The sequence below is a fragment of the Crocodylus porosus genome, unplaced genomic scaffold (genome assembly GCF_001723895.1).
Source record: "Crocodylus porosus isolate Cpor-Errol unplaced genomic scaffold, CroPor_comp1, whole genome shotgun sequence".
In the NCBI taxonomy this organism is placed as follows: Eukaryota; Metazoa; Chordata; order Crocodylia; family Crocodylidae; genus Crocodylus; species Crocodylus porosus.
This window is the reverse complement of record NW_017728939.1, coordinates 3727421-3754460: the sequence shown is the minus strand read 5'-3', so window position 1 is coordinate 3754460 and position 27040 is coordinate 3727421. Positions and strand designations below refer to the sequence as shown.

General features: G+C 49.8%; 1 protein-coding gene across 1 annotated transcript; it reads left to right on the top strand.

Moving 5' to 3' along the window:
• Positions 1–351: 351 nt before the first annotated feature.
• LOC109318425 (connective tissue growth factor-like) lies at positions 352–15789 on the top strand. Its single transcript, XM_019547689.1, has 5 exons — positions 352–631; positions 4056–4269; positions 11626–11877; positions 12681–12892; positions 13869–15789. Exons 1-5 carry the CDS (start codon positions 569–571, stop codon positions 14178–14180), a joined length of 1053 nt encoding a protein of 350 aa, XP_019403234.1. The 5' UTR covers positions 352–568; the 3' UTR covers positions 14181–15789.
• The last annotated feature ends 11251 nt before the right edge of the window (positions 15790–27040 follow it).

Sequence of the window (27040 nt, the reverse complement as noted above, 5' to 3'; positions counted from 1 at the left end):
ACCTTTCTGGCTTTCATTCTCCTGGGCCAGCAGGGTCTGAAAGCTTTGCTGTTGCACAGTGACTTCTGCTACCTAATTGCTTCTTGCAGAGTGAAACTTTCCAACTCTTCTCCTCGCCCTCCCCAAGATGCACATATTTTCAAGGAGAAAAATTAGCCTGACAAGCTTTGCTTATTTAAGTCTTCACCTCTTCTGGCCAAAAGGGAGGGGGGAGTGCAGAGGGAAGAATTAGATGATGATAATAATAACCTAGCAGAGTGTTTTGCCAGGATTTGATTTCTCCAAGTAATGTGACCAAAGTTGCAGGCTCCATCAGCAGCCCTGTAACCACCAGGGCCACAGGAATCTGCTAATATGCCCTGGAATTTGGACACTTTTTGTTGCACCATTTTGGGTTGCTTCCCAGGTTGTCACTCAAATGCAGGATACGCCTCTTCAGGAGGCTATTTAAAAAGGAGCTTGTGTGCAATGTTCTTTGGACAGAGAGAGGAGGGTTGGAAAGAGAGCGGGGGAGAGAGAGTTGTTAGTCACTAGCCGTCAGTCTGAAATCCATCCTCTCTCACTCAGGATGTCTGACAGCTTTGGGACAATAACCTGCACTCTGTTCCTCCTCCTTCTTGCACCTGACTGGGTATGTACTGGGCTACAGTAATGTTGCTTACAGGATGAGCTGTGCAGCTTGCTTTAAGGCATGCAGGATGCTTTAGGCAAAATTACCCGTGCAGTTGGGACCTGCTGTTGAAGGGTCCTAGGAAAAGGTTAGCAGTTCATTTGGTATTTCAGGTATGTAGGTAGAAAATGTTCAGAACAGCCTGATGCAAAGAAGGAGTGATATGCACAGTGCCAGGGCTGGACACAGGTACCGCCAAACCGGGCGGCTGCCTGGGGCTCAGACAGAAAGGGGACCTCAAAATGGTAATTTAAAAATTATTATCATAATCTTCAGCAAAGGGGGGCCCGATACTAAAAGTTCACCCGGGGCCACCAGGAGTCTAAGTACAGCGCTGCACAGTGCCCTCTGTCCAGAGCTCTCAAGGCATTTCGTAAACACAAATGAATTAAGCTCCTCATGCTTTTCTGATATAATTGTTATTCCTGTTTACAGGAAGGAGAATGGGGAGGCTGAGAGGTAAAACAGCTTGTCCCACTGCATTACCTACCAAGTATGTAGCGTTGCTCAGGAAGAAAACCCTCTTATTTTTGTCCTCTACCTCTAATCATAAGATAGCTTCTTGCCCTTTGAAACAGTGATTCTAAAGAAGAAATTGGTTTTCTTGCTGTTTGGGGCTTGCCTACCTATGTGTTAATACAAGACCTAGAACAGTAGCATGCTGATTCTGAGCCAAACTTTTAGGTGCTACCACACTTATAATAATAGCAATAGCATTATGATGATTTTGTTAGTATATGGCCTAAAAGCATGCAAAGCACCTTGTGAAGCAATCAAGATGCAAGGCCCATGCCTCCGGCAGCTTTGAATGTTATGGCTTGTTGAGCTGATGTATGCAAAATGCTTTAGGTGGATGAACTATATTTGTTGCTGGCATCACCCAGAATATGCCAACAGAGAAAATGTGTCTCTTTTCACTGAGTAAAGAACTCACTGGTATCAAGGGCTAGGCAGTTTTTATTCTTGAGGGAATCTCTTTTTTTGTTTTGTGCTTTGTTTGTGCAGCACCCTGCACAGGCACTCCTGAAGTACACACTATAGATCATTATGATTCACCGGATCATGGAAACACTTTTATAGATGTTTATCTCAAATTAGGGCATATTCCCAAACCGCTGCTGAATGCTTTGACAGCGGGGCTCCAGCTTCAACTGCGTTCTCATCTCTAGGAGAGGAGCAAGGATCTAGTTGTTAGAGCTGGGGAACAGGAGCCATGACTCCTACATCAGGAAGAGGCAGGTTGTTTAGTGGTTAAAGCAAAACAGGATTCCTACGGTTTGTTCTCAGCTTTGTCACTGACACCTATGACCTTGGGGAAACTAGTTTGTCTGTGCCTGAGTCCCCCTGTCTGTCAAATGGAAATAGTGATTCTCACGTATCGCACAAGGCTGTTATAAGGTGTATCAGTGTCTATAGGGTGCCTCGGAGAGGTGTGATGAAGGACAACATGGGTATTATCCACTGCAATTCAGCATTTGGATGATCACAGTTTGCCTGCTGTATCCGTATAATTTGTGTGAGACTATAGGAGCAAGGACCATATGTTACATCTATATTGCACCAGCTTCCAGCAGACCTTTCACTGAGCCTTACAGTTCTTTCCCCCAGCTTTTTCAGATGTGATCATGGTCCAAAGAGCATTATTTTTGTAAAGAATCCTTGCACCTGTTTGCTGCTTCCCATGGGCGAGATCTTGGTTGGGTACCTCCCCACTGACCATGCCACAGAGCCAATGCAGCTGCAGATATGGAGCTGTTGTCTCCTTGTGCATGCCCTCCCTGTGCCTTTACTGCTAGCAAAGGGTACATGGAGCAGAAAGAACATTACTCATATCTCTTTCTCCAGGTAGCTAGGTGCAGCCTGTGGTGGTAGCAGTTAAGAAAATCTTGTTTTGACTTGTAAACTAAGCAGATGGGACCTGGGAGTGAGGGATGGAGAATACATACAGAGCTGTGAGTCTTCCAAGTAGATTTTTGACTTCAGCTTAGTCAGTGCTTGCAACTCCCAGGAGTGACAGCTTTACGAGTGATGTTTGTGAGCTATGCATAAGCTGCTAGCAGAACTAGAAGCATGGGAGTCATCTTTCTTATTCTGATCCATAACATTGGCTCAGTTTTGCTGCCCGTGAAGTCCTTAGAAATTTGTCAGTGACTTCAACAGAAGCAGGATTAGGCCTGTAATGAAGATGAGGGGACCCCGTTCCTCTAAAGATGAAATCAAAGTGAACTTCAGGAGGAGAGTCCCCAAATAGGGGGAGGAAGACAAAATGTCAGTTCTCAGGTTGGATTGCTAGGCTTCTTCTGCATGCAGGTCTGCAGCACGGCTTGTTGCAATTGTCCCACTTTGTTTTTGCAACACCTTTTCATTAAGGTGATTCACATGCTTTACAGAGGTGAACTGAGCACCGTTTTATTCACATTCTCCAAATGGGATAAGTGAGACACAGAGGTGATACAAGTGGCATCAGGGCGGAGAACAGCTCCACGGCGGAGCTAGAAACACTCAAGACTTTTCTGGCATCTGGGTCTTTATTCTTGGCACCAGGTATCAAAGATACTGTATCAGAAAAACATTACCCTGCTTCTGATCTCAGGTACCCACCCATTACTGGTTAAATAGCATGTCCCTTTGTCACTGGGAGCAGTTGCATGCATGAAAAAGAATAGGGGAAAGTGTAGTGTACTTTTATCTTCTTTTAATGCAATTTAGCAGTTGGAAAGAGATTTGACGTGCCAGCTCACAGCAAGTGGTCCCAAAAAAGACTGCAGCTTGCAAATATCTGTGCTACAGGCTGTAGAGGTTATATTACACAATACTCTGCACTAGAGAATTACACTGATTCTTTCTGAAGCGGGTGAGACCTTGGGAGGTCTTGCAGGTTAAGCTTCAGGCTGATTGCTGGCCTGTGCTGGCCTGTACTGATTGTTGCAGAAGTTAACAATAAAATTAAAAAAACCCAAACATTTGGCAACTCCTGCCCCCATGCAAGTTAAATTTAGAACTGTTGTTGGGAGCAACACTCAAAACAGTTGGAAGAGTTGTACTAGTGTTGATGGTGACAAAACAATACTCAGGGTGGTTGCTTCACAGCAGAAGCTGGGTCTGCTGTAGCAAGTGCAGAAATGGGTCCAGCATATGAACTTGATTGCTTTGTTACTTTACATTGGTACGGGATCTCAAAACAGTTGTTGAGCTCACACTGACAAGCAGACTACAGGCAAGGGTCAGTTTGCTGCAATGGCAGCCACTTCATAGGTGCTGAAGAATGCAAAGCAGAGAAGCAGTAGGATGGAGAAAGATCCACACACAATCTTTACTGTTAATTTTTCCAGCTGGATGGTTTCTAAAAATAACTTGTACTTTTTCTGATTCATTTGCCTTCCAGGTAGAATCACAGGTATGTTCCTACCCATGCCAGTGCCCCTCCCAGCCACTGCAGTGCCCTGCTGGTACCAGCCATGTGTTGGATGCCTGCGGTTGCTGCAAGGTGTGTGCCAGGCAGCTTGGTGAGCTGTGTTCCCTTCAGAAACCCTGTGATCATCACAAAGGACTCTACTGCGACTTCTCCAAAATCCACAGTGGCAGTGGGATATGCTTAGGTGAGCAGTTTGCACATGCATTCATCATGGAGCCACAGGTTCTGCAGATGACAGAAAAACCGCAGAGCTGTGTGAATCTCCTACAGGGGACAAACACAGCAGCAGACTTTTCTGATATGTTATCTGCCCTCTTCTTACTGGGTCTGTGTCATCCCTTTTAAACCAACCGATGGACTGAGAAGTGTGCAACTGAGTAGGTGACACAAGTCATAACCTCAGATGCATCCAAACCTCTCCTTAGTGGCATTTACATGTATCATTTAGCACTGCAGTATGTCAGTGCTGTATAGGGATTAAAACCACTGCAAGATCTGCCTAGGATAGTCCGTTCTTCCTCCCTCCAAAATTGTATTTCTGGGTCTAAGCTCAAATCTGAACTCTAGTTCTGGTTCAGCTGTGGTAGAAGTTATCGTGTGAGATTTGGGTCCATCTCATGTTTAAATAGTGCTTTCTGTTGAAGTGGGAGAGATTTTCAAAGATGAGAATGGGAGTTAGGGGCCAGATAATAATTGACTTTCAGTGGAAGCCAGTCATTTAGCTTGACTTGGTGTCTGTACTATCACTGTGGAAGATTCCCATCGCTGCAGTGACTCTGCAGTAATGGCAACATATTGGATATGTCTGGTAAAGAAATGTCACTTTTTAAATCAAGTCAGAATTCCCCAACCCATCATGGCAACAGCTGCATTTTACATGCACTTCGCCCACACAAACAAACTGATGCTCTTTTTGTGGTCACAAGATTAATAAAGGCCAAAAATCAAGAACAAAACAAAATGTATGGACTACCTAGGATTTGCAGGTGCTGAGTGATGTAAATGCAAACCTGTTTTCATCAGATTTCCCTCAAGACTTCTCCTTATCTTGCTGAATTTCAGTTTTTAATCCAAACTATTGCATCACCAGTGTTTGTTACAAGTGTTCTTCTTGGATACTTTTATCATAGAAGAGAAAGCATATTTACTCCCTCCCTAATCCTGCCTCCTATTGTCTTCGGGTTTTTTTGTAAAAAAAAAAAAAAAGTGAAGTGTTTTTGGTTCAAATATTCCAAAAAGTTCACCCTGCATAGACATGGAGGCTGGAAAATTTCTCTTATAGAAATCAAAGTTTTGGGAAGTTCTCAGCAATTGTAAATGGGATTTTGGAAATGGAAATGCTCAAGCAACCCTCGCTGTAGCTATCATTAGCATTTCAGCCATTGTACTTTGGAATTGCCCTGATGCAGGAGAGCTGGGGATTACTTGACATTACGCTGTTTTAACCGTGTCAGAAATACAGTGGTCCTCAAATTTGTTAGACCCAAGGCTACCCGCCCTCAGAAAAAGGGTTTTCTGCTTTCACTCATTTTTTTTAACCACAGAAAAGATAATAAAGCAATTCTTCTACTGCAAAGAACTCAGACAGGCGACAACAGGTCAGAATGTTTTTGACACTGAATTCTTATTTGAAATCTCTGGGTTTATCTTGTGAATTGTGTGTGTTGCACAAATGACAGTGCTAATATTGGGTGTTTTCCCACAGCAACCTTAAAAGAATCTCATAGCACCCCAGGGTGCCACCCAGATTGAGAATTGCTGGAATAACATATGCTATTTTTTTTAATTTGCAAGAGTTTGGCTGATTAGTTTGACATGCAAAAGCTAGTGTTATCTCCTCTTTGATCAATTTTATTTCCTTTGATCTATTTAATTTTCCTTATACCCCACTTAGGGGTGATTGTGTCCCAATGAGCATGCATGTGCAGGGGCGTGCGTTTCCTGTGGGACAAATAGCAGTGGCACATATTTATACCACTGCTATTTGTCCCTGGGCATGCCCCTGCACACGTGCTCCAGTGTGCAGTAAATTGACCTGGCTGGCATAGGGGAGGTTCTGGCCCCAGAGGCCTTACCTGGAGTCCTGGGGACCTCCTGGGGCAGCAGCGGTGTCAAGCTGACCGCTCAGAGCCTGGCCAGCAGCTAGAGTGTGGTTCTGGCTGACCAGGCTTTATTTATGGCAGTGCACACTGCTGCCATGTGCACCACACTGCCTTTTTAGTGGTGATTTTTTTTTACGCCAGGATCTCCCAGTGTTAAAAAACCCCCCAACCCTCTGTGTGCAAGCCAGCAGCATGGTGAAATGGGTTTGAGGTACTGCAAACTGTATGTGCGCACTCATCAGGATTCACCCTGGATGTCTTTACATGGCCTTCCCAGTTCTAATTACCTGAGCCGATGTCCAGATGTTGACTACTGAAAGATGCCACTAGATGTACTTGAAGTTTGCCATTTTCTTCTAACTGCTGGCTTGACTGCAGGACATAAATAAGCATAGCACCACTGGAAGAAGATCTAGTGAGAGCCTCTATTACTTGCAGAATTGACCTCAAGTTTGAATGTCTGCCACAAAGTACAGGCTAGAAGTAGAAATCCCTGGGGGGGATTCTGTAGCCTCTGTAATGCAAAAGGTCGGACCAAATGTTCACATTGATCCTTTCTGATCTTAAAAATGGATAAGTTAAAGTTCTCAAAAACCTCCTAGCGACTTCAATAAGGTCAGAATTTCAGCTGATGAATCTGTGAGCACCTGTTTGAAGGTATGAGGCATAATACCATTGACTCACCTAGTCATAACTATCTCTGTGGTGCCTCCCATTCTGTAATCTTGAGAGATAAGCCAGCAAAAGCAGTGAAGGAACAAGGGGGTGGCAGAGAGAGTGGTGGGAGAGGAAGATGAGATCAGCTACTGGATCTGGGACAGAAAGAAGAAGGGAGAGCTTGGGAGGCTGAAGAAAAGAAGGTCACAGGTGCCCACACGAGAGAGAACAGAGGTGTTTTCAGCAAGGACAAGAAAAGGAAAGGGAGGTTGTTAAAAATATCCAAGGCACAACTGTCAAGATTGGACACTAACCTGGGCAAGAAGGGAAGTGAAAGGTGAGAATTGCTACTTGTTCACATCCCCTGTGTGCCCCGTGCTCCACAAATCCCTGCGAGAGACCTCCTCCACCAGGTAGCTTAGACAACAGGGCAGATGCAGAAACCATCTGTGCCAGCGGGGCATTCACAGTCTGGGGTATTCTGTGTGGCAGAGTGCAAATGCCTTGTCACCTGGAGGTGATGTCTGGAGACAGGACTCGTGAATGGAGCAGAGCTCCATGGAGCTTGTAAATGAGAAGCCCTAACTCAATTTGCTTTGTTGCTTTAATTGGATCAGAGCAAGAAAATGAAGCCATTATAGAGAAGTGAAAGGGCATGACTGGCTAATTGGAATCTAAAGGCATAAGAAAATCCCTGCCTAGAGCACACTTTAGGGGGAACCTTTTAAGAAAACCAACTGATCTTAGTTTAGCAGCAGGGACCAAGAGGGTTTGAGTTGAAAGGAATAACAGGAGTGTTCAAACAATCTTGGGATGGCCATTTTACATCGAAAACGGGTGGTCTTCTTTTAGGTGGAAAAAGTGAAGACTTTGAAGCTTCTGAGTGCAGAAAGTTGCAAGTTAAGATACATTTTCCTTACTCTGGCTAGAATAGAGATGTTTGCAATCCTGAAAGCCTTGTGTTCCTCTCAAGAACAAGGTGGAATGAGCTTAGGAGAGCCTGAATGAGACCCTTAAAAGAGCACTGTGCAGCTCATACACTTTCTAAGATGAAGGTGTTTTATCTATGAAGCAAGGGAGGGGGGTAGCAAACATAGCTGATTTCTTGGTAAGTCCTTTAAAGCAGGCCAGGGCTTGCCATGTTGGTAATCATTTACCTGAAGCCTTCACAGATCTTTTTTTTGTTCAGAATCTGAAATTTGGAAAGAAGTTGCTGAGCAGAACTAACAAAAACAGGGTATTTCTGTCCTGTGGAGAATACTGAGAGTTTGAAATTTTGTTTCATCCCAAATCCAGGTGAAAAGTTGAAATCTCCCAACTTCTTTCCTGAAATATTCAAAAAATATTTTGTTCTGACGTTGTCAGAATACTTTGATAAGCTCACAGCATTTATTTGGACAATTATTCATATATTATATTATAAAAATGAAAAGAAAACATTTTGTCCTTATCAGAAGAAAACGTTTGAATACTTGCACATAAAGATGTCAGGAAAATCAATACGGTCTTCTGAAACATTTTAATTTAATTGAATCAACGTTTTCTGGTCCACTGGAAAAAATTTCTACCCATAGTTCTGCACTTTATATATACATGGGGCGCCAGCTGTAAACCAGGGTGAGTACAACTTTGACATCCCTGTTTTAGATGAATGCAGCAAAGAAAATGTACTGACTTCATGGTCATTTTCATGGAAGAAAATGGTCCTTTTATCTAGTTTAAGATATAAGGCTGTCTTGCTTTGTGGTGTACCACATAATAGGAAGGTCAGGCTTCTCTGTCTATTGATGTTGGCCCTTTTTGTTATCTGCGATTTATAAAGTAGATCTGAAAGATATTTTTCAAGGGGTGGCAGACCAGGGAGTAGATTTTCTTAATATCTTTAACTGAAAAGTAGCTAGTGTTAATAATGATGTACCTCAGCTTTGCAGAACATCCCTTTAGATGTCTTCAGTGTGGATTGGAAATGGCACAGCCCTTAAAAGAAGGGCTTGTACATTATTCTTTTAAAAGTGTGCTTTGCTCCTGTGCGTTTATAACGTCTTTGAGTTGAATTAGGTGTCAACAAAAATCTGTAGACAATGGAAGTTTTAAACAGGCAACAAGGGAGCGGGATATTTTTAGTGGAGTGGTCTTTGATGTCACAACTCTGCTAGCTTTCTGCTCACCCAGAGATTCTTGTAGGAAAACAGAAGGTAAGAGTTGAATGCCTAATGTAAAAGAGAAAAAAAATCCTTTAAGGAAGAAATTGTGGGAGTGAGGAGGAAAGGAATGCATCCTGGTGTTCTTCACAGATCATAGAGAAGCCACCAGGGGTGCAAAATCAATTAAAAAATGTATTTTCCCGTTCATAGTCACCTTTAAACGTGTGGGAAATTGATGACACATCAAAGAAGGTTGCCTTTTTGTCTCAAAGGACAAAAGCCTTTGGCTCCTGTATCATATCAGAAATTCATCTTGCACGTCAAAGACTTGGGGCGCTTTGAGACACTGGCTGTATGTAACCTGGACGGTTGCAAAGAGGTGGTTTTTCTTAGCAGCTTGCCCAGCTGAAGATGAGGTTTCTCTGGTGGATATATATAGATTTAAGGAAAAAAAATTGTGTCCCAAGTCAAATCAGCCAAATCAATTCCAAACCTGTGTGAATCATTCAAGTACCATATGTGGCCCTGCTACCGGCAAGTATCCTCCACCCCAGCCTGGGGCTTCAGATGCTTCCAAACCCTTTGGCAGGCATCCTGCGTGCAGGCCCAAGCCCGGAGGCTGGTGGATATCAGTGTTTGGCTTTAGCTCAGCAAAGAGGAGATGTGTAACAGGGAGTCAGAAGGCTCCTGTTACTTAAGAGGAAACTGCAGCAGGGTTAGCTGGCTCCTAGCTGGCATGAGAGCTGCCTTGGGGGAGGCAAACAGAACACTGCTGCCTTGCAAAGCGACATGACCCAGGATAAGGGGGAAGCCTGGTTGAATGGACAAGTAGCCATTGGTTACGTTTGGACCCAGACCAGATTAGTTGGTGATGTTGCCAGAGGGTTTATACCTTTTTTTATAATTTATACTGGTGGTTTGGGTTTGGGACTAGTAGGGGTGGCATGGAGGTCCCAGCTGTGCCTGTGGGCACCAGAGTGTCTGGAGCCCTGCCAGGGGCTGGGGGCTCGAGACACAGATGGGGCTTGAGCCTTATAGGGTTGCAGCCTAGAGAAGGACTGCAGCTGGGCACAACTCAAGACGATAGGGCCAGGGGCCGTGGTTAAGATAGGGCTAGGGGCCCAGACAAAGCTGAAGAAGGCTTGTTGCCCAGAGCCGGGTGGAGAGAGGGCCACGGGGCTGAAGGCTGAAGTAAGCCTCAATGAGGAAGCGATTGTGTGGTAACTTCTGCAAGGCTTGGGCATGGCTATAGGGGAGTTTCAGAGGCCGTGAATAGCCCTTAAGGTTGCAAGTACCCTGAGAGGCACAAGTGGGCCAGGAGGACCCACCAGGCGTAAAGTATGTAAAAGACCAGCAGGGTCCATGCGGGACCTGCTGGCTGTCAGAAGAACTGAGGGCTCACACTAGGACCCTTAGGTAGCCTCCCTTTCTGGCAGTCAGTAGTTACATCAAGGCATGGCAGAAGAGCAGGGCGAGTGTTGCGGGGCATCACGGCCAGTGCCAGAACCCAAACATTGCCACAGGCTGATGCTGACTTTCAGAAAGGCCTGAAAAGTACTGGGGAGAGCTCAGGCGGTTCAAGAAGCCAGATTCTAGACCTTGCTCGCTGCTGCCTTTTTAGATCCATCATTGAAAAAATGGCTCGGTTAGGGCCTGCCAAGCGCTTCCATAGCAACAGAGGTTTTTAATGTGATCAGAATGAATCGCATATGGAGAACTTACTCCTGTGAGACAACTCAGCAAGGGATCTGTCACCTGGCCCTCAGAGTTAGGGCAGGACCAAGCACCTCTGAACTGTGGGGTGCTTGGGATCTAAACTTGAACCCCTCCATACTGCCAGTGTATCTCAACTGTGCCGGGGGACCTAATCTCTGCGACAGAGAGCTTTATGTGATCTTCCTTCCTCCAAGGGTCTAGAAGGGCCAGAATAGCTCTGCACACAAGAAACATTCCTGAACTGTCAACCAGCTCCTTCATTACCCGTCGTTATCCCGTTAGCCTCCAGTCTCTTTTCCCTGGGCACCAACTCAGTGCTGTAGCTGTCAGTAGCGTAGTCATTTTCATATGGTACTAGTGCCCTCTGCTGTGCTCAGAAATAACAGATCCTCTCATCAGCATGTGTACTTCATTACACCATTCATTCAAAAGCATTTTACAGGCTTAGCCCTGACCTGGAGCTAGTAAATGCAGCTTGTCAGCAAGTGCAGCTTGCTCAGATCTGTGTGGATAACTGGGCATGAGAAATTATACTGGTGCATTCTTGAATTGCCTAGGGGAGGGAGCCTCTCATGTCTGGAAGGGGACTGACTCGGGTCTGCAAGTGGAGCTGTTCCTATCCAGTTAGGTGGGTTAAGACAGGGGTATGGTCGGTGCCTGGTGAACCTTGGGTCACCGTCAGCTCAATCCCTGCTCCTCATACAGGTACTCAAGGAAAGGACTGGAAATTGTCTGTTTGGGAGAGTCCGGCCTGGGGGAGGCCAGGCTGCACCCCCGGGGTCATATCTCCGGCTGAGGGAGGCTTCCGTTCACCTACTTTGCTCCTGCTAAAGTGCTTAGGTTGTTTGTTGTAACATAGCCCCTTGATGAAGAGGCCTGGCTTTCCAGCTGCTCACATCTCCCTGTCCTCTCTCCCTGCAGCTAATGAGGGAGCAACCTGTGACCTGCTGGGGAAGATCTATCACAACGGCGAGAGCTTCCAGCCCACCTGCAAGCTGCAGTGCATCTGCATGGACGGCGCCATCGGCTGCATCCCCCTGTGCTCAGATGACTTGCGGCTCCCCTCCCCAGACTGCCCCAACCCCCGCCGGGTGAAGCTTCTGAACAAGTGCTGCGAGGAGTGGATTTGCCAAGAGGGCAGCCAGGAGAACCGCTTTGAAACAGCCCTGGCAGGTGAGTGACAGGCAGGTGGGAGTAGGACCAGGGCCAGAGCAGCTGATTTCACTGTCAAGAGAGAGCAGTTAGCTGTGGACTAAAGAAGTGGGCTACAGCTTGAGGTTCAGATCCACAGGCGAGGGGATTCACAAGTGCAGCTGTGTGACGGGCCTGCTGCTGGGAGCAAATGATGCAGCCAATCAGTTGTGCACAAGGGGTGAGCCCTCTTCAGTCCCTCAGCATCAGGGAGCAGCCATGGCTTCCCTGAACAGAGCAGGTTTCATGCAAGGGTCCAGCTCCACAAGCAGGCTTGGAGCAAATGCTGCACAGAAAGGAAGTTTGGGGCTGGAAGGCAGAGACGGTGAACCCAGCTGAGACTGGAGGGGGCCTGGGACTGCAGAAGTGAATCAGCTGCTCATCTCGTCTGTCAGAGCTGAGAATGTTGGCAAGGCCGAGCTTGTGCGGTGTGTAAAAAGTATCAGTCTTGAAAGCAGCCAGGATGACTGCTAAGGAGTGGGTAAAAACTGAGGCACTACCCAGGTCTCTCACATTGAGCAGAGCTGCCAGAAGTAGGGAAAGGAAACCAAATGTTGCCTGCCCTGCTAGGCTTTTTCCTGAAAGGCTGAGCAACCTAATGGGGTCTTGCAGAGTCCCTCTCTGCTCCATCACTGGGGAGTGAGACTGCACCAGCCTGTGAGTGATCCCGTAGAGGCCCCCAAAGAATGAGGCACCATGCAGTGATGTCCCTTGTGTCTGGTGATGTACCTTGTCTCGTCCCAGGGCTCTGAACCCTCTCTTTAGTCTCCTTTGACCTGGCTCAGTTTTTAGGGAGAATTCAGCATACAAACCTGAGCTGAACAACCTCCAGGAGAACTGCCTGGTCCAGACAACCGAGTGGAGTGCCTGCTCCAGGACCTGTGGGATGGGCATCTCCAGCCGCGTCACCAATGACAACCCTCAGTGCCGCCTGGAGAAGGAAAGCCAGCTCTGCATGGTCCGGCCCTGCAACTTCCTCCTGGAGAAGAGCATCAAGGTACTTGCTGCAGTGCTAGACAGCAGCAGGGTGCGGCTGAACCCACTGCAGCCGGTGGCTGGTGGTTTTTCCCTGCCCTTGCACTCTGCGCAGCCTCTAGCCTCTGGCTAGCAAAGGCACAAGGGGTCCTCTGCCAGGACTACTAATGCCAAGGTAGTTGTGACACCTGTGTCAGGCCCTTTTAAATAAGGCTCCTATCTCCAAGGGCTTGCAGGTGTCAGGGCCTACTTCAGGGAGCTGCCTACTTGCTCCCTTATCTGCTGATCCCTATACACTTATTGTACCTAAAATTCATGGGTAGATGCCAAACCCATTGACCCAAAAGGAGCAAGTCTCTGCAGGGCCTTAAAGCAAGCCCCATATTTCATTCCTCAAACTCCATGGGGTGTTTGGGCCATGGAGCAATAGCAAATTAGTCACCCCCTCCATACTGCATCACATACAGGGGCCAGCCCTGTGAAGGGCAGAGCATCTTGTGCTCCCATTCACTTAACTGGAAACTGAGGGTTTGGTCATGGCAGAATCAGGCCCAGAGCTAAAGCTGTTCAAAAACCTGAGGTCAAGAGCATTGAAAACTGGGGTTAGGTAAGGTGGAAATGATTTGTGGGAGAGGTCTGATTGCTTTGAAATGCCTTTTTTTGTTCCAGCTTATTGAAATGTTGGGAAAAGGTTGGATGTGTCTTTGTTCCAGTTGCTGGGGAACCCACCTTTTGTTTTAAATACACTTTCTTGCTTCCATTTTCTTCTTCTTTTCCTTTTCCCAAGAAAGGGAGACCCTCACAGTGCCCTTTTCTCACTAAAACAAAATAACATATTCTACACCCCCCCCCCCCCAAAAAAAATATCACTTTAAAATTACTCCTGGAAAACCCCAGAGCATCCCCCCACAGAGGCACGTCAATAATTTTCAGCTCCTCTGCCCATGTGTTCCTGTTGCGGGTGGTTAACCCTTTCCTTGCTGTTGCTCCCTTCCCAGAAAGGAAAGAAGTGTGTGCGGACCCCGAAGCACCGCCAGGCCATTCACTTGGAGTTCTCCGGCTGCACCAGCGTGCGCACCTACCGACCCAAGTTCTGTGGCAGCTGCACGGATGGCCGCTGCTGCACCCCGCACACCACCAGCACCGCAGAGGTGGATTTTAGGTGCCCGGAGGGGGACATCTTCCAGCGTAAGATGATGTTCATCAGGACATGCTCCTGCCACCATGATTGCCCCAGGGACAATGACATCTTCCTGGCCACCTACCACAGGAGGATGATAGGTGATCACATCAGGGCAGAGAGGCAGTAGCCCCTTCCTCCCTGACCCCCAAGCCTAGGTGTCAAGAGTGTTCTCAAGTGTCCACAGTGCCTCTGCTGCTGAAGCCTAGGACCATGCAGTCCCTTCTCACCCGTGGGGAGACCACAATGCAATTGGGGCCCAGTGGCAAGGACAACAAGGCAGGCAGCATGGAGGGGAGCAGTCCCCATGGGCTCTCTGCTGGTACCATGCATCAGGCAAGGCTTGGGCAAAAGTATCTGGCACACTCCCATCATGGTGGGGATGCTGAGAGAACCAGGCTAGATGCAGAGATGGGCCTGAACTGGAGCCTTGATCCATGTTTCCCCAGCTTGTAAGGGGCTTTGGATCTGGATCTAAGCCACAAGGCTTGGCCCCACCTCCAGCTGGGAGCAAAATGAGTGTGGAGCTCCCCAAAGCCACTGCCACTCTGCAGCCTGGCCACAACCCCAGAGCAGAGGGCAAAGGAGAGGCCCAGCAGCCTGATCTGTTGCCCAGCCATGCCAAGCAGCCTTCTCAATGGAGGAGGAAATCTGATACTGACCTTTTGCAATGCATCTCTCTACACAGTTGTCTCCGTTGCCCAAAAAGGGGCTCCAGCCCTGCTGGCAATTCCTTCCAACTAACTGGGAAGTACCATTGTTTGGCAAGGCTCATCCCCTTCCTAGTGCTCCCCCCATTGTGGTTCCCCTGTGCCCCAGATTAACCAGACTGCAGGATTCCTGTAGATCTCTTGTGTCACCATGTTGCACGCTGGGGATACCACCCAGATGATAGCAAGGCTATCTAGCAGGTATGTGAAAGCCAACATTACAAGGGAAACAGTGGGTCCCATTGCAAGAACTTGCCATATGGCTTCCCTAGGGACAGCTGAGCCCTGTAAGAGCCATCTCCAGAGAAGACAGGACTCAGCTGGGCTTACCCTGCTCTTTGTCAATGCTGGAAGGATAGTTCTAGGGCCCAGCTCCCATCCCAGGTATGGCAGTACAGGGCAGAAGTGTCCAGGGAGAGTAACATCAATGTAAAACTGGGGCTGGTTAGAGTAGAGTCAGCCTTCCATCCTGTTGCACATCAACAAAGAGATCTGCCCCCTGTGTTTTGCAAGTCCCACACTCAGCCTGTACTGCCAAGAATGAGAATTGCCCACTTTTCTCCTCTGTTAAACTTCAGAGCTAGAACAGCTTGGGGACAGGGAACTGGATTCTCTAGTGGCCTATGCATTAGCAACAGAGTTGAATTTCAGTAGCAGAGTCTTTTTATGACCAGCAGTGCATGAGCCGGAAAAACCCAGCTCAGGTCAAATCCCCCAGGAGCTTGAGGCACTGGCAGGAAAACCCAGCCTTTCTTGTAAATGGAACAGATTTAACCTGGCATTACTGAGACAGTGCTGCAGAAAGCGCTACCTGGAGCATCCTGTGTTCTGCAGCCACAGAACTCACCTCCTGCCAGAGAACTGGGTTGTATTCACAGGGCTGCACAATGACTGGGCTGGTTCACAGGAGTGTCTCCTGCAAATCAAAGGAGATGATTCTTCTGCTCTGTTTGGCACTGGAAAGGCCTCACCTGCAGAACAGAGTCCAGTTCGGGGCCCCACAATTCAAGAAAAGTGTGAGCAGATTGGGAAGAATCCAGTGGAAAGCAACAAAATTACTTAGGGGCTTTGGAAGCATGACCTGTGAAGAAAGGCTGAAAGAATTAGGGTTATTTAGTCTGGAGATTTTCAAGAGCAGGTTGGATAGACACTTGGCTGGGATAGTTAAGTCAGGGGTGATCTTGCCCTGAGCTTATGAGGTCCCTTCCAGCCCTACTTTCCTGTGATCCTATTACCTGTGTTCAGAATCTCAGCTTCCGTTGGAAATGTTTGTAATCCTTATGGCTGCAAACCATCTTCGGACCATGGCCCGCATGTAACCAGTGCAAGAGGTGTCTAGCTGAAAGTGCAGTCAGCCTGGAAGAATAATTCAGAGAGGTGTGAACTGCCCCATTCATCTGAGAGGGACCTTAACTCTAAAGAGCCATGGTGATTTGACAGCTCAACATTACTGAGTATTCATCTCCAGCTCATTTTAGCAGAAGCATCCAGATAACAGCCCAGACGTTATGTGCCTTTTTCTGTCTCTGCTCTTCAATTAATCTGAGGCGGAAGCAGAATTCCCATCAGGACCATGCAAAGCCAAAGGACCCTACTGCAGGTCCAGCCTGCGGTGAGGGACAGGTCCTGTGCTGCCCTCTGCAGCCATGTTTCAGAGCAGAGCTTCATTTTGTATAGCATCCTCATGCAGGGAGGAAAGGCAGCTTGTCACTGGCTTCGAGGCATCGGCTCTGACCTGGCCACTGAAGTGCCAGTATGGGACTTGCCCTTTTCCCCCTGCCCCAAACACCTGCAGCAGCATTGTTCCCTTCAGACCCTTATGCAGCTTGGGCCTCTGTTGTTCGCATTGAAATCTGAGCTGTAGACACTGCTAAAAAGAAGCCTTCGTCAGCCTCTGTATCATTTTGCTGTCTCACAGCTTCCTCTTAGGCCTTTCCAATCTGCCAGTCCCTCCCAGCCTTTCTTGCTGTGCCCTGGTGTGTGCATCCCCCTGGCTGCGTGCAGAGCTCAGAGCCTAGTTGCACTTTATTGGATCACAGTAAAATTCTCTCTCTCTTTTTTTATATAACCTGCCTGGTCTCTTCTGTGATGCTCTGCTGCTAATCAGGTGTGCCACCTTGTGCAAGTCCCCTCCTTTTCTGAGCCTCTGTTTCTTCTCCCATCATGGGAAAAGATGCCTTGCACAGGGACTACCTCATCCGCCCCGTCTCCCTGCCCCAGCATCTGTGCAACACCAGTCCTGATCTGCATGGATGCTGATCCTCTAAGATGCTGCAAGCACAGTGCAGATGGAGTGAGGCGCCAGACAATGCCAGGGCTGCAATAGCATCCCATTAGACCAAAGTGCACTGTGATTGCTTCTGGCTACTGCCTTGCGGGCGGGGGGGGTAGGAATCAGTGGTAGCTGTTCACCAATGCTGCTCCATTAAGAAGTCTGAAGTGTGTAATACTGGGTTAAAAATAAAACTGGGAGCAGATGTGAGCAGGGGTTGGTGTTAATATGGCCAGAATGTGGAGGCTCTTTACGGAGGCTTAACAGCTTATAGGCTCTGTTCACTGCCTTATAACATTATCCAAGGGATCCCTAGCATGGACACTTGCAGGAGCTGTTTTCCAGAGACCTGTGCGATACTGGGAAGATGCTCTCCTCTCCTCACAGGTTCCCCACTACCTGTGTCTCCTTTCCTGGGGGCAGGTTCTGAAGCTGAGGCCCCTCCAGATGAGAGAGGAAATGTGAGGCAGATCCCCAGGGAACCCCAGTGTGCTGCAGGTAACCAGGCAGCCCGGTTCCTTTCTCATTCATGCTGGCTTTACATTGTTCATCTCCATTGATCCCTTGGGGTCGCTCCAATTTCCAGCAGTGTAAGGGAGAGTAGGATCAAAGCCTGAGGAACATCCTCCACCAAGGGCAGACAGGAGTCATGGAAACACTCCCAGATTTGATGGGAGTTTACTTCTGCCTCTCATCCAGGCAGCTGACTGTGTCTGGAGCAGTGGTTCTCAGCCTTTCTGGACTTGAAGCACCCCTCAGTGGACTCGGGGAAGCCCTCCAGAACTAGTGAATTGAATGGCACTCGATTGATATGTTACAGTGCTTACCTCCCTGCAGAGGGGATGGGGACTCATCCAGGCAGGGGCAAGCCTGAGCCTGTGCTTCTCTGTTTACTTTATCTGCTTATCTCCTCACACCTCATGGCACCCTTCAAAGGATCTGGCAGCACTCCAGGGTACCCCAGCATCCTAGCTGAGAATCACTGGTCTAAAGCATTCCTGAGAGCTGGGACAGGAATCCCCTTCTCCATCTTCCTGCACACACCTTGGCTGCATATTCGTCCCCTTCTGCAGCCGCCTAATATCACATCACAATCCCCCACTCATCTGCCCTGCTTGCTGCCAGGGCTCCCACTGACAGCTCCTTCCCAGCACTGAGCTATGCCGTCTCTGGGGTGGTAGCTGTCAGTAGAGGTGGAGGGGAAATGAGAAGTAAGGCAGAGAGAAGAAAGAGGCCCTCCTTGCAGCCGCAGCTTGATTTTTATTTTTCCCTTTTGGGTACAGGATAACTACAATAATTATCAGCCACTTTTTATACAGTCCTGAAAGCACTCTGGCAGCTGGGACGTCTTCACCCACTGTGGAATGAATGCTGGCACCTCGGGGGTGGAGCGTGGCGGCCGATGGCAGCGCCGCACTGTGGAGCCCTCTGTTCAAGTGAAGTTGGAGGGGGAATTCAGGGAAGCGATATGGACTCAGCCATGTGGAAATCTGATGGGACCCTGGTGCCAGACTTGTCGAGGGGAACATTCATGTGGGTAAACAGCTGCAGGCAGTATGGATAACATGCAAGGAGCAGTTTTCAGGGAAGAGAGCTAGGGTTTCAGACCCTGGTTCTTTTGTCTGTTACGGACATAAGGGGTCATCTACATGTGCAGTTAAGGCAATGCAATAAATTCCAGTGCTTATTGCACCAGACTGTATTGCTCCTGGGCACCACATTTACCTGTATGTTGAGCCAGATCAGAGCAGCCCCGGCTGGCAGGGGACCTGGGGCAGGCCTGCTTTGACTCAGCTCAGCATGCTACCGAGGAGTTGGCTGGGGCACGAGGGTGCTTCAGTGCTAGGCTAGCTGGCAAGCACTCCCCGCACTGTAACACCCTCATGCCCCAGCCAACTGGGTCAGTGTCTACACATGCTTTGTGGCACATTAAGTAACGCCACCATAGGGTAGTACTTGTATTTACAAGTACTAACCCACAGCAGTGTTTATTCATTTCCTGCGACCTACCTAATAGGGCTGCATGTGTAGATGTGGCGACTTTACTGCAGAGTAGGCAGTAGGCAGCTCTGCAGTAAATGTTTCGTGTAGATGCACCCAGGGACACCCAAGCTGCAGGTTTCTGTTTTCAGTGGGTGAGAAGAGCACAGTGCTCAGCCATGGGGAGGGGCATCTCATGGATAACTGATACCTTCAGAGCCCCCACCCCTGCAAGGGGAAGACAGATGTGGCCGCAGGAAGATGACAGAGGTGAAAAAAGAGTATGGGCCTGGGATGAGAGATGCTTTCTGGGTGTGAGTCTCCTAATACTATTCCAAGTGCTCAGGGGTTTTATTTGGTCATCTGCCACTGGGCGGCAGCAGACACCTCGCTAACCAGCACTTGGCTTTCCTGGGTCTGGGTTTCTCTCTCGGTTATGGAGGGAGAGAAGATGTGGTGCCTTTGTGTTGTCACCACATAACAAGCTCTCCCCTTTCTCCCCTGCATTGCCACCTTTGAGTGGGCTGCAGCATGGGGGCTCTGGCCAGGCCAGGTCTAGCAATGAAACAGCTATGGCAGAGCAAGTGGGTGCTGCAGGGCCACCTGGGTCTGACTGACCCTGTTGTGCTGAGACACAGCCAGCCGATCCGGGACAGCACGTGTGCTGCAGTCAACAGCTTTGTCATCACCAAATACACTGCATCTCCTTTCCAAGGGCAGCCTGAAGGACTGGCACCATCCTAGTAATCCCTGAGGCAGCTTCCTTAGGCACTTCCCTCACAAAGCCCACCTGATGCGCCCAGGGCAGGGCCCACCACTGCTGGCCAGCAGTACCACCCTGCCAGAGCAGCTGGAAATGTGCTCAGCTGGGTGTGTTTTACTCCAATGTGCTGCTTCATGGGAGCCAAAAGGCTTGGCAGAGACATCCCAGTTCTGATGATGTTTGCAGCAGGAAGGATTTCAAGGTCCAGTGCATTGCAGTCACTCCAGCTCAGGGAAGGAGAGAGGAACCCCAGAGCTGCCTTTCTGGAATCCACGCCAGGAGTTTGGATGCAGTTCAGTGTTGTAAGAGTGTTAAGCAGGAATAAAGCAAATAGCAAAGCCTCAGAGTTGTCACAAAGGAGACCAGCCATCATGGGCGACTGGTGCCTCCTGAGTCTGGTGGGGGCACAATTTGTGGGCAGGCCTGGGGGTGGGCCAAAAACCCCATAGCCACATGCACCCCAAAAGCTCTCTTGGGGGCTGGAGGAGCCTGGCCCCACATGCTGCGGGCTTAGTGCCCCCCACAACACACCGCTGGCCTACATGGCAAAAAAACTGGCGGGGGAGGCACAGCACAACACTATTTCCCCCCACCCCCAGCACTTTCAGGGGCCAGTCTCAGGAGGGGCACGTACCCCTGCTACCAGTCACCTGTGCCAGCCAGTCCCGCTCCCTGCCCAGGACATCCACAGTGCCCCTGCTGATGGGGTAAGAGTCCCACTGGGCACTCATGCTCTCCTGGAGCTCAGTGCATCGCCTCCTGCTGCTGAGCCCTGGGGGTCCTGGGAGGTGAACAAGGGGTTCAGCATTCAGGTCCAGGCACATTTTTCGCTTCTTTATAGAATGAGAGAGTAAGCAATGAAGAAAGCTTTATTCTGGAGGAAATCCCCACTGGGCTTCCTTAGACCAAGCCACACTCAGAGCCCAGGAACACCATCTGCAGGCAGGAAAGAAGCTTTTGTGTCATGGGGTTCCCCTTGGGACAGTCCACAGCAGTGGTTCTCAAACTTTTTAGGGTCAAGTCCCCTGCCACTCCCCCTTCCCCCTGCTGGAAAATGCCAGCTCTTAGCTGCTTGACCATGGAAAAATAACACCAATGTTTCTGTTGCAAAGAAATCAGAAAGACCACAGAAGCTCAGAATTGTCTTAATGCTATAGATTACTATTTGAAATCATTGGGTTTATTCTGAGAATCATGTTTGCATGCCTCACAGTGCTAACATTTCCTGGCACCCCTGAAAGGAGCTCAAGGTCTGTCCCGTGGTGCTGCGGCATCCTGGCTGAGAATTACTCGTCCATAAGGAGGAGTTATTGTGGAAGGGGGAAAGGCACTGCACTAATGCAGAATAACTCTGGGGGATGCTCTTGTACCAGAGCAGGGGGTGTTTACACACTGAGCTGTTCCTCTGGACTGGTCCACTTGGTTTCCCCATGGAGCCAAGCCCCATCTCCCACCCCTGAAGGGCATGGACTCCCAAGGCTGTTTGTGTACACAGCAGTTCAGCCCAGACCTGAGCGGAGTACGCATGTTGTGCCAATGCTCCTGCCAGTCCAGCTGCCCCAACAGCCTTATTGCACTTGCCTGGCCATCCCACACCATGTGCATGGGCGTGATAACCTGGGTGTTTCCCTGAGGCCTTAGCTGGCCTGGATAAGGGAGCAGGGGCAGCTTGGAGATTTTCACTGCACAGTAAACCTAATGCCAGACAGGCTTCCCCAGAATGGCCCTCCCCCACCCCTCTGTGAACCAGGTCCCTTATCAGCCTTTTGCACACTTCTCTTTTGCAGGTGCAGCCTGCAACTCAGCCAGCTGAAAACAGGCCCTGGGCTCTTTCTTGTCCTTGAGCAGGGTAGAAGTGTGCAGGCATTCCCCAGCTTTCAGAGAAACAGTGCCCTTTTCTCTCTCCAGACTGGCCAAACATGGGCACGAATGTTCAAACCTGAGGGCACAAGTAAGCTGTGTGCAAGGGGATACACTGCCACTGGCTCCACTCTCTGTAGTTAGTGGTACTATCCCTTTCGTAGGGTGCTGCATGCACAAAGCCCTGCAGGGGCATTAACTAGCAACTCTCTTCCTGGATCACAGGAAAGCGCTACACTCATTTCAGAGACAAGAAGATTGGAGCGATGGTATTGAAAGCCGTCATGGTGGGACCACTGCTGTAGGAGGCTGGGTAGTGGGTCTGTACAAATCAAGCAAGACTGGCTTGGACCAGGATGGCTCTCCCTAGGTCAAACCCCCTGCTCTTCTAGGGCGCTCAGGAAGAGGCTCTGTTAGCTCCAGCAGATAGGCTCTGTGCTCCTGAAGCAGCAGGATCTGGAGCCTAGCCCAGCTGCTTTTGGGTAGCCCCAGGTAGCTGTGGGGTTCAGCAAGGCAGTAGCTCTGAAGAGCTGATGGTGCTCCTACTATGGCTATGCAGGAACAAGGCCCTGCCTCAGGAGGGATGCTTTGTGAGATGAGCACTCCCATGCGTTCCTTGTATTTCTGAGTCTGCTGCTGGTAACAGCCACAGGGCCGGAAATCGGTGTCAGCTCCTGGAGCAGGGACTAAGCCAGCTCCGATACCAGCTGGGACAACAGAACACTTGCACGTTTCTATCTGCCTGCTCTCCCGTGGCTTTACGAAGTCACAGCCCCTGTACACAGCGCTGAAATGCAGCCACCTCTGGAGTGGACTGCAGACGTCCCAGCCAGAAAGAGGGGATCCAGCTGAAATGCCGCAGAAGCTCCAGGGGGGCAGGTGCCATCAGCCCGTTAGAATTTGGCCAGGATGCCCCTGCTCATGCCCCAACTGGGCTGTGTATGACCCCAGCATGGAAGCAGCTTCCAGCTCCCTGGCTCAAGCTGAAAACTCTGCTTGCATGGTAGCCAGGGATCAAGGGAGGCTGGGAGAAGGGGCAGCAGTGTGGAAGCAGCTCCCAGCTGCATGGCTCCAGCAGGGGCACTGGGAAAGCTGAAGGTGCCCAGCTCGTGTTGCACTGCAGCTGGGCTGTTCAGGCCCCTGGCTTGAAAAGGTTGCCAGCCCTGCCTGAAGTCACTTCTTTAAGCAGCCTTGGTTTCTCCTGGAGATCTCCCCTGCAAACAGTGATCATCAGGGGCTGCGAGAGCATCTTGCTGCAGGTGGGATTGAGCGCTGGCCCCGCGTATTAGTCTCTGTTTCCAAATTGCCAGTGACTAGATGCCTGGGTGTGCTCCACAGCAAAAGGGACTGTGAACTAATCAATGCTGCACTGAGAGCAGAGCACACACCCACCCCTGCTCTTACAAGGGACAGTTGGGGCAGATTTCTGCAGAGATTTTCATTTTCAGTTCTGTGTTTTTTCCCCTCAAAGAAAGGAAGTGCTACAAGTTCTTCCTTGAAGAAAAACCCCTGGAAACACGGAGGCAAAACCTCCCCAAGAAACATCTCCCCGTGCATATATTTGTCTGGTGATATATTGTAAATGAACCCAGCCAGACTCCAGCAAGATTGTGAGGGAGATGAAGTGAGCTCTGTTACATGCTTGGGAATCTTTGGTTGGAAAGACCTGAACACAAAATCAAGTTATTGTCTCCTACTTTCTGGAGCAAAAATACAGCCTGAAGCCGTGTCCCTGTCAGTGTGACACAGGTCTTTCTTTATGGCATCAATAGGTTGGAGTGCTCCTTTGGGGTGTGGGTGTGCAGCCTGTACCTATCTGGTACCATCTCATCTAGCAGTACTTTTGAGGCAGGATTTCATGGTCTTGTTGCCTGGGGCTGGAGGCAGCTGCCTGTATTTAAAGGGCTGGAGTCCACAGAGGGTTCATTGCTTTACAATACAGGCAACCTGCCCCATCCTCTTTGCACCTGCACCTTCATTTGCCTTTATTTCCCCAGTGGCTGCTTTGTGCCTTGGTTGCGGCTGCAGGAGCCTGCAGTGGTCCAGCCAGGCAGCTACTCACCAGCGCTGAGGTGCCAGGGACAAGCCGGGCTCTCATGATCCTTTCCAGACACTCCATTTTCTGAGACTCCAGGTGACTGCTTGCTTTGCTGGTGGAGCTGGGAGCTGAGGTCTGGGGTGCAGATCAGAAGCAGCAGCCAGGCATGAGTGCTTTGGGATCCCCCAGTAGAGAGTGTCCGTCCCCCCGCCCGCCCCCCCCATGTTCAAGCTACATGCATGGCTGTAGGAAACCTACCAGGGGATGCCCTGTGAGTGCTATGTGACTTGTCTGGGAGGCCTCTTCTGGGGTGACCTTCATAGATTTCATAGAGATTTGGGCTGGAAGGGAGCCTGGAGGATCATCGAGACCTTGCCTGGCCCCACATGCAGATAAGCTGGGGCTTGATTTCTTTTACCAGCTGCAGGTGTGGTAAGGCCAGTGGAGGTGCCATGGAAGTGTCAGAACTGAGCTACAGGTCCAAAGATCCTAGTAAAGCTCTGCCATTGCCCTGCAAGCCTTGACCTGCAATCCCACACACACAACTCTGCCTGTGCTTCTCCATCCTGACTCATTACCCCTGCGCTCCCAGCCCTGGGTTACACACACAGCTCTGCTAGTGCCTCTCAGTCCTGACCCTTCTTAATGCCAACCCTGGGCTCTGCCCCCATCTGCCAGTCAATCCTGTGCAACATCTTCCCTGACCTCCCCCTTCTGGAGACTCCCCAGGTAGACGGCCAGCCTCAGGATAATTCTCGACATTCAGTCAACTATAATGCTTGCTCATCTCTAGGAATGCAGCCAAGTTGTTCTTGCCCTGTCTTAGTCTCCTGGCCTCGTGTCAAGTCATGATGCAGCATTTCTCCCAGTCAGCCATGCCAGACCGGCTCATCCGATGCAGAGGGTGCGGCTCTGAAGCAGGCACTGCACTTTCCTCTGGAAACCCTGCTGCTCTTCTCAGATCTGCTCCCCCCATCTGATGTAGAAGAGGCAACCTGGCAACCAGACGGCTGTGGTCGGGCAGGCAGGCAGGCTGCCAGCCCCTGTTGGAGCCCCCAGTGGGAGAAACTGGTCTCCAGTGTATTTCCCACCTGTCATCTGCTCCCAGAAATGGGCAAAAGGAGACTAGGAAGAAGACGTCGACTGTGCATCAGAGCCTCCCGTGCCTGGTGCAGCTGTCCCGGGGTCAGGTCAGGAGTTGGAGGCACAAGGATCAATTTTGGCCTGTCATACAGGTGTAAGTCCAGAGTAGCTGTAACTTGCTCTGCCTTAAAACTGGTGGTATAGACATAAGCCCATACTGAATCTTACAGAAGAGACAGCTCCATCTAGGACAAGAGGCAAACAGCTGCTTCTGCAGAGTGGACATGTCTCCTGAGCTAGCCCACTTCCTCTGCAGCTGAAAGATACTGGTTGAACCCCCACCCGTGCTCGACTCTTTTCCGAGGCCGCTCTGAATCATCTGGGCAGCTTGCCCATCTCTGGCCAGCTTCTTGGCAGTTCAAGGAGGGCACCGAGCATGTTCTCAGACATCAGAGGGAGCTGCTCTGTCTGCCTTGCACAGCGATGCACCTCTGAAAATGTTCTGTAATTATCAGACGCTGCTCAAGCTGGTGCAGGGGCTGGCGCCAACGTTCCCACTGGGATCCCTCCTGTCGTGCTGACACCAATCTGCTGCAGTGATTACACCTCAGGCACCTCACAGCACCCCCTTCACTGGTCCTCACACACAAGCTGCAGGGAAGACAGCAGTGGGAAGAACACTGCACCCCGGTCACCCTACGCCTGCCAGGCCAGCATCAAGAGCCAGTTGCGGGGAGGGCGCTGGCAGGCCCCACCCTCTGAGCTGCAAGTAGGTTGTCACCTTCTTGACAGCCTTATAAATCACAGAACCACCTCGGCAGCCAACTGGGGAATCTGGATCACTCAATGGCATACCGATGGGGGAGGCAATGGGGCCATGTCGCTGGGCACTGGCCTGGGGGGGCGGAGGGGGCAGGTGCCAGCCAGACCCTCCAGGGGGTACTCGGTCCCTTGGTGGCACTTCCGTTTCTGGGCTCGGCAATTGGCTGCTGGGGGACACCCCCCAACCTGGCAATCATCAGACCCTGGGCACTGGAGACCCACAGTATGCCACTGGGATCACCCAACCTGCTCCAACTCTGTGCTTCACCTTGGGACTATCTTGTGATGTGGGGGAGCCCCAGCTGGCCAGTGAAGGGTTAATTACCTTCTGGCAGAGCATCAAAAATGCTTTAAAAAAATTATGAGTATTGATTCCTCAAATGGGGTTGGGTGGAGGAAGAGAAGTGAGAGAAGGAGACTGCACAAAGCTATTAATGAACATGAGCTCTTCTCTTTGCTACGGTCTCCTTTGGGCCACACCACGTAGAGACAATTTGGAGACTTTCACAGATAGCTCCAGGCAGAGGAGGTCCTTTGTCCACTCATAGGGTGTGTCTACACATGCAATTAATGTACCTGGATTTACTGCACAGTAAATTCAGGAGCATTAAGTTGTGCCCAGGCACACATCTATACGTGCACCCAGGTCAGCAGCAAATTGAACCTAACAGGAGCAGTGTAGTCCAGGGCTGCTCCTGCCTGGCTCTGTCCCCCTGCAGCAGCAGCTGCCAGCCCCAGGCTAGCAGGAGGCACACAGAGTCAGGCCTGGGCTCCAGGGGCAACTCTGAGCCAGGCAGCCACCTGCTCCATTGTGTCTGCCTGCTGCCTGGGCTTCCCACCCCGTGGGAAGACTAGGTCCAATGGTCACAAACTCTTGGAACACCATTTTAGGCTGGACATAAGAAAAAACTTCCTTACTGGCCAAGTCCCTGGGGCCTGGAATAAACTCTCTGCAGAGGTGGTGCAGGCACCTACTCTGAATTCATTTAAGAAACACTTGGATGCTTATCTTGCCGGGATCATTTGACCCCTGCTGACTGTCTGCCCTTTGGGCAGGGCACTGGACCTGATGATCTTGTGAGGTCCCTTCCAGCACTAATGTCTATAAAATCTATAAAATGCATGACTGGGACCAATTTACTCCCAGGTCAGTGTCTACACATGCAATTAGGTGCATTAGTTTAAACCACCATTTTCTAGTACCTGTATCTTTTGATTCTAGAAAATGGCACTTTAAACTCATGATTCATAGATGTTGGGTTCGAAGGGACCTCAATTGCAGCACATGTGTAGGTGTGCCCACAGAGGCCATGCTGCCTTCCAGCCCTATAGAGCTTCCCTCTGGTTCCTGGGCTTGAAAGGACTCCATGTGTATGTGCCAGCAAGCATTTTCTGATGTATTTTCAATGCAAAATGTTACAGAAAGAAAAAAATGCTCTTTTTCCTTTGTCTTGCTTTTCAT